At 40.7% G+C, this 7,974-nt stretch overlaps 1 protein-coding gene across 1 annotated transcript in view; it reads right to left on the bottom strand.

The window, feature by feature from the left end:
- The window catches only part of epha6 (eph receptor A6), a 121,786-nt gene extending 114,271 nt beyond the window's left edge, over window positions 1–7,515 (bottom strand). Inside the window, exon 1 of the mRNA XM_052082088.1 lies at window positions 6,923–7,515. Within this exon, the coding sequence (XP_051938048.1) occupies window positions 6,923–7,001 (79 nt within the window). The 5' untranslated portion in view covers window positions 7,002–7,515. The remainder of the gene's footprint in view (window positions 1–6,922) is intronic.
- Window positions 7,516–7,974: the final 459 nt, after the last annotated feature.

Here is a 7,974-nt window from a genome sequence, read left to right on the forward strand (position 1 = left end):
GTGGGGACAATTAAGATGCATTGGTTTAATTCAAATATTTCTGTTGAAACGAGGGAACGAAAAACGGAGTATTATTAGCCTCAATCTGAATCAGTTGGGGACGGATTTGCATTTCGCCGTCGTTTTATACGTCGCGCGTCCACACTTTGTAGTTCCGAAAGAGTACATTACCTCACCAGTGTGCGCTCAACTGGCCTCAATATACAATAGATATCCATCAATCCCTTGGCCTATCCTCTATGGAGTTATCTTTCAGGAGGGCACCCACAGACTCTGCGTGGAGCAGGCGGTCCGCCGGGACTTCAACTGGTTTGATATAAATAGAACATGAGCCGGCCAACTCACAAATAAATGGAGCTCTAGCGGAATGATGACATCGCCTGTCTGTCCTCGAGCCTCCGCACGCCTTACAAACACCCTGAAATAGCATCATATTCGTAGGCGGCCTCTTACAGCTCCTACTTCATGTCAATTTGCATTCTTCCAAAAACTGTGATACGGCCATTGGCGAGTCACTACTGTCTGCCGTCAATTTAGCAGGTGGACAAGCAATGTTGGTACTTTTCGAATAAAGGGACACCATTAAAAATGTTTCCTGAATGCTGATTAGATGGCAATGGCGCATCACTAAAAAGATCTTAACTGCTTCTGTGCATCATGCTGATTTTTACTGAGTTGCTTTAAATATTCTCTCGAGTCCTCGAACCCAAACCTGCCGACGAGGCACTTATTCCAAATGTTCACGCTGACATAATAGTCATGTTTCATGATGCGTCAACATTGTACTCAATGTACGATTTGCTCTGATTAACCGCACTGCTTCCCTTTTCCCCCCCTCGTTTATTACGACACTCATCTACATCCGCAATGAGCTATGCCACTTCAAATATGGAACCGGTGTCCCATATGGAAGAGTAATATTAATATTTTATTTAGATGTTATATGATAAAGGATACCTTTAGACACCATCACACTTTTTTTTGTTGCTATGTTTCACCGACAACTGTGAGGAGCTTCAAGGAGCTGTCCGGCATCCCCTCGGCAAAGAATGCATCCCAAAGGAAATATGGAGAAGTGAAGTAAAGCGAAGCAGAAGATTTGAACCGTTCTCTCCAGTGATCATTATGGCCAATGTGAGGTTGCTCGCCAACGGACTAATTAATTACATGAAAGGAGTTTGTCTTCGCTCCCTCCTCTACAAAGACCACAAGGGATGGCAGATGCCACATTTTTTTTAAAACTCCACTCGAATAAAATAACAAGTTAAATAAATAATTGTGAAATGAGAAATGTACTTTCGTGCTACAATTATTTATGCGATGACTTAAATAATCGATTAGTCCGACAATTGTTTTAATTGATTAATTGATGAGTCAGAAACATAAAACGATGGTGTTGTAATGTGACAGTGCAACAAAAAATGAAAAAAAAAAACAAATTATGATGACGTTATGATTCAGGTACTGCTTTAGATTGTAGCATGTCAGAAAATGAGTGAAGATGTTGATCATTGTTTTCCAAAGCAAAAGCAGATGTTTGCATGTCTTAGAAAAAACACAAAGATTATCATTTTGCCTTCATAGAAGACTGCAGAAATGTGAGAGTATTTATTTTGAGAGACTGAAATTCTGAGGATTTGGACAAGTATGTTAACAATTAATTGATGATCTAAATAATTATTGATGGATTTGATAAGCAATTAGTCAGTTAATAGTTGCTCGATAATGTGTTTGTTGATTTTTGTTTTTACTACTCTAAGAAAAAAATCTTAAGATTAAACCATCTCTGTGAACCTTTTACCCCTTACTAATCCACATAGCTCTCAGAACATCAGGATTTCAAACCTGCCTTAATCAAGTTTTCAGACTTTTGAAACTTTATGCATCTTCACATAAAGGTTTTGCAAAATTACATGAGAAAAATATTCTTTAAAAATTACTATAACCAATGTCTCTTTTGAGAAATCAACTCAACTGGATAAAATGATTCCCTTTACAAGACATTGGCAATGGCAACAATGCCGTGTGCCCGAACACACTTTGCTTTTGTCCAAACTATTACTAGTGTTAATGAAGTGTTAAAAAAAGAAAAAAGTATCATACTTTGCACCATGCCGTAACTTTTATCAAGTGATCTGATACCACTCCACGCTTCATTTTCGACCGACTACGGTGTGAATGAAGCAGCTACATTCACACCATATTGCATATTCTGCAATCAAACTCCGGTGAGAAACACGAGGCGGAGAGTTGTTTCTATGTTCGTTGTGAACGTAGCATTGGACACAGAGGAGGTGCTGAAGAAGTTTGTTTTTAAACAGGGATATTTTAATTTGAAAAATGTATAATGCTTAGGATGTGCATCACTCTGTCACAGTTGCAGTCACTTCTTTTTAAAATTGTCTTAGCGCAAGTCACATTATGTGTTGGGGTTTTAACACTTTCAGTCATGTCATATGACATATGATGTATAGTTTTTTTTATAAATACTGTATAGCCAAAATATAAAACCAGACACACATTCATGTTATCCGTAATAACTAGGGCGAATGGGGAAAACCATTCCGGAAAACCAGGAAAAATCTAAACTGGAAAAAAAAAAAAAATCTGCAAATTTGAGTCGGCACAGGGGTCAACTGTAGTTTTAAGTTGCAATACCATCAATCACCACTAGATGGCAGCCGCGTATTGGTTTAACTTAGAATGGGTCTTACACTGCCCTATCCTCCAACGTGAGTAGGCCAAATATTTTTTGCGGATCTGTAATAGTATAAGAGGAAACCTAGTATCTGAAAAATATTTACATCTTCAATGAGTTGATTTCTGTGAAATCATGTACAAAATGCGTTTTTGCATCTCATGTTGGTTTCTTGGTCAGCACTTTTTTGTCATCCTTGAGTGGTATCTTTCGTGCCAAACAGTCCTTGCAACCCAGTAGCACTGATGAAAAACTGTGGCCCCTTCCAGCATTTAAGTTGCCCATCCTTGACATCTATAAATATCTGTGGTTATTATTGACAAGGGCGGCCCGGTAGTCCAGTGGTTTGCACGTCGGCTTCACAGTGCAGAGGTACCGGGTTCGATTCCAGCTCCGGCCTCCCTGTGTGGAGTTTGCATGTTCTCCCCGGGCCTGCGTGGGTTTTCTCCGGGTGCCCCGGTTTCCTCCCACATTCCAAAAACATGCGTGGCAGGCTGATTGAACACTCTAAATTGTCCCTAGGTGTGAGTGTGAGTGCGTATGGTTGTTCGTTTCTGTGTGCCCTGCGATTGGCTGGCAACCGATTCAGGGTGTCCCCCGCCTACTGCCCGAAGACAGCTGGGATAGGCTCCAGCACCCCCCACGACCCTAGTGAGGATCAAGCGGCTTGGAAGATGAATGAATGAATGAATGAATATTATTGACAACAAATTCAGAAGCATCAAACGGTATCCAAGAAGTAGCTCTCGTTTTTGAAAAGGTTGCTGACCCCTTGGCTTAAGTACTGCATACATTTATGGTGATGACATGTAATTAAGTGTTCAGTGAATGATTAAAGCATTTACCTATATACTGTATAACGAGGTCAAGGACACATGTAAAGCGAGAGGCAATAAAGACAAAAAAATGTGCATCAACTTGGGGATCATTTTAAAGACAGGAGGGCTGCGGTGGTGATGTCACAACTTTCCAAAGTTGCAGATACATGTGCATACTGTACATTTTACCGCCCAAACCGTCAAAGAAAAATCTTTGTTGCATAGCATCATTAACACTATATACATACATTTGAATGAATTAATTTTTAGATTGAAATGCATTGGTCTAAAGATATATTTACAACTGAGCGCGGAAAAGAAACCAGGTTATTTTCTCCGCATTAAGACTTCAACTGCACGCATGAGCTCCCTCGGCATGCAAGTTGACGTTTTGATGCCTTGATTGGCGAATTGATTTTTCCTCTGAATAGAATTTAAGGCTTCAAAATTGATATAAACTGAACAAACCACAGAGAGCGAGATAACTTATAATAATTGCCACGTTTATTGCAAACGCACACTTTGCATTTTGTTGTACCATGTTCATATTGGTCCAACAGCAACAGAATGACTGAGTACATTCCCGACATATAATTGTGGCTGCCTTTAGAATTTCTCACAGTCTTTTAGATCCTCCCCATGACTCACACGTTGGCCAAGGATGGATTTCATCCCCGATTTGTAATTCCTGAAACTCTGCCTCCCGTAGAACAATCACATTCTCAGCAATGTCTGAAATAAGGAACACAGACCTCGTCTTCAGATTACTTTTGTGCTGTGTCTAAAAACATCTCAATGAATCAGGGTAGTGAATTGGATTCATGAATTGTCATTGTTGAGAAAATTGCTGCCGTCATCTTAATCGGGGGAGTGTAGGGGTAAGACAAGTTAATGATGGACTGAATGTCGACGTGAAGGTGTTGCCATGCCAGCTTACAGATAGCTTTGTCATTTTTGTTTTAATTGTTCTCCCAACAGCCAGGAAAGGTCCTATTTTTTTTCTTTGAAATTCCAGGCCTGATTTCCATAGCAGCAATTTACACATGCGTGTCTGGGTGGAATAGTGTGAGCTTCTGTTTCTCATCAGCAGTACAGCTAAGCAATGAAAGGAAAACGGGATTTCGGAAAAAAAAAATCATTTTCACAATCATAGGTGGACTGGAGACCTTGGACCTGGATGCTGTGGACCAGATCAATTAGCTGTGCATCTTCATCATATCGTGCCTTATGCAGTAGACGGCCGCCATTTGTCATCTACTGTATAATGTTGCTGAAAGAAAGATCATCAGTGACAACGCAGAGGAACCCCTAATGCCATACACAATACATGTCTGGGTGTTTTTGTATTTATTGTTTTTTTTTTTAATTATCATTTAATACATGGTGATGTTATAGGCCATTGACTCAATTTACTTAATCTATTCATCTAAATTGCGGGGAAAAGAAATTATTGATTTATCTTTATTTTTAATACAATTTTAATGTAATAGAATAATCTCATTCCTTTTGGGGTTTGTGTCATATTGAACCAAAATATCAGACTGCATGACATTAGTAATTCCAAACCAGGGTGGCATGAAACACAATCACAAGTGCCACTGAAAATCTAATTCCAATTAATTCATCAGAAAATCCACAACACATTTTTGTTCGTAATCTACGAACCTATAGTGACAGGCAGATCAATCAAATGCTTTTGGTGCAATAAACATAAACAAAATAACCCACGGCTTCCTGCCAAAATATTAACTTTATGTTCACAGGACCAGTTTTGACTCTGTTTGTAGGTTAATGGAGACAGCATCCTAATTATGTTAGTCTTCATACTTTATGGTGAGATTTTTTCTCATCTAAAACGGGCCACTGTGTTCAGTCATGGTTGGGAATCAGCGCCCTATCTCACACCATGCCGACTAACTGAGACTGAATCAACAGCGCTGACAGCGCAGACAAGCAGTGCACTTGTCACTTTTGCCTCAAGATGCAATTAATCAAAAACCATTTCCGTGCAATCAGCAGAAGTATTCACAATCCAGCATACGATTACCAAACTCATTGGAAAAATCCTGGGAAGAACGCACACTGACAAACACAGCCGATCAAAACACACATCCTCAGTCCAGAATTCAAGGGATTATTTTCTAACTAGCACACGGCAATACACAGTACAGCCGCACACGCTGAATTCAATTGGGCAATTACCTAACAAAATCAAAACCGGGACAAAACATTGACACTTAACAAATCTTCCCACTGAGCTCCACCACTTGGAGAAAGATGTGGTATGTGGTCAACATAGAAGTATGAAGGACAGAAGCCAGCGGACGCCATTCACTCATTCGACACATGTAGGGATATTAAAAAAAAAAAAAAAAAAAAAAAACTAGGCTAGTTTATCGAAGCTAGATAAAGTACTAAAATGTCTGAAAGGACAAATCGATAATAGTCACTAAGGCGACTGATGGCTGGCAATACTTTGACTTGCATCCACGTCATTACAAAGACAGCAGACGTGCACAGAGGAACGCGTGGGAGTGTGAACACAATCACAGACACTACACACAAATTTACACCATGCCTGAGACCTTAAACATATTGGCGCAGACACGCAGCCCAAAACACATGGAACCATCATTTGTCCCAACATCTTCTACACAGAGTTAATGTGAACTCCACACTGGATTTTACCGGTTGTTTTCTCTGAGCCACTTTTGTTTTCGCCACCTAACATGAAACTCATGTATAAGATGTCACGCACACACATGCACATTCTCATTTTGTCGCTCACTTATTCAGTCTATGCTTGTCCTGTTGTGTGTACGCGTGTACTGAAGTGTAATTAAATGAGGTCACCCACACCGAGCTTACATTTTATCATCTTCTATTATTACGCCTCCACATCAATCCTATTTTATTGCTGTGAATTTGTCCTCATGTCAGATTTTTCTATACCGGCATGTTTGTGTACTAATAAATCGAGAAAGTTTGAAATACATTTTCATATTTGAAAAGAGACACAAAGGAAACAATGTTTGTCAACCCAACACTTTGATCTACATTCGTATGTCTGCAAATTTCAAATGACATCATTTGAGACAAGTCAAAGTGTTTTAATGCAGGCATATTTAGAATTTAGATAAGGGGCTATTTGGATAATCCTAAACGTAATTTAAAAGGCAGACATTTGATTCTTCACGTTAGCAGTTTAAAATGTATTTCAGAACTAGTTTAAAAAGAGCAATTCTATCCTCCGGTTTCTAAAGCACAACCACAATCCAAAAGTTAGACAAATATTTTACACATGCATGCGAGTTAGGGATGTCTCGTCAAAGACTTTTTGCAGTCATGCATTGTAAACGCGTCTCCAATGAAGACACAAGATGCTGCATGTGTAAAAGTGTCTCACCTTGGTTACAGTGGCCACAGCGAGTGAGGACAATTCCAAGAAAAAGTACAACGGGGACAAATCGTGGTCCGACACTCATATCTGCTGCAACATCGGTCACCGACTGCAGCAGAGCCGAGAGCGAGCGTGGCCGGGAAGAAAAAAAATCGCGACAGGGTCGTCCAAAAAAAAAAGCACCACCTGCTCTGCTCCTGATTACATTTAGTCCCGTTTGTTGCTCATCACGAGATCCATCCCTTCACCGTGCAGCAGCAATAAAGATGCCAAGAGGTAAGTTGACAAAATATCAATCATCAATCATGAAACAATAAACTGCTTCAAAACTTCGCATATTTCCTGCCAGCTCTAAGTTACTGCAGCACTTCAAGCATCGCGCAAATATCTTTGCACTGAGGCTTCATCGCGCGCGCGGCGGTTGTCCCGATCGTGCTCCGAGATGTGCCTCCTGTCCGGACCGCTCCTGCAGCGAGCGAGGTTCTGAAAGGCTGACGATTGAAGAGGGCGCAGGAGGAGAAGGAGGAGGAGATGATCGAAGCACGCGGCGACGGAGACTGTGCGCATCTGTAGAGGAGGATCAGCACTAGAGGGGGTTAGCTGACAAGGCAACGTGCGCGCGTGCAAGTGCGTGTTTATGTGCGTCAGGAGACCGCGGTGGGGGACGGACGCGTTTGTGCCATGTGCTTCCAGAAGATTACAGTAGCATCATATGCTGAACTGGAATAACCAAGATAACTATAACCACAAATCACGGATAACTGCAGGGCACCACAGAGTGGTTAGCAGCACATCCAGCTCACAGTTCTAATGTTGGGGTTCGAATACTTGCTCACGCAGGGCCTATACTGTACCGTGTGGAGTTTGCAAGCTCGAGCCGTGGCTGCGTGCGTTTCCTCTCTCATTCTCAATACATACATTAACCTTCCAAAGTTTGGGGGGTCACCTTGAAATAAATAAATATATAAATACATAAACACACACCAAAACCAATACCCAGAGGAGAATGTATTTCTCATTCATGTCATTGTCATTGAAGAAAAAAAAAACAGAGTACA

This window comes from Hippocampus zosterae, chromosome 12 (assembly GCF_025434085.1).
Source record: "Hippocampus zosterae strain Florida chromosome 12, ASM2543408v3, whole genome shotgun sequence".
NCBI lineage: Eukaryota > Metazoa > Chordata > Actinopteri > Syngnathiformes > Syngnathidae > Hippocampus > Hippocampus zosterae.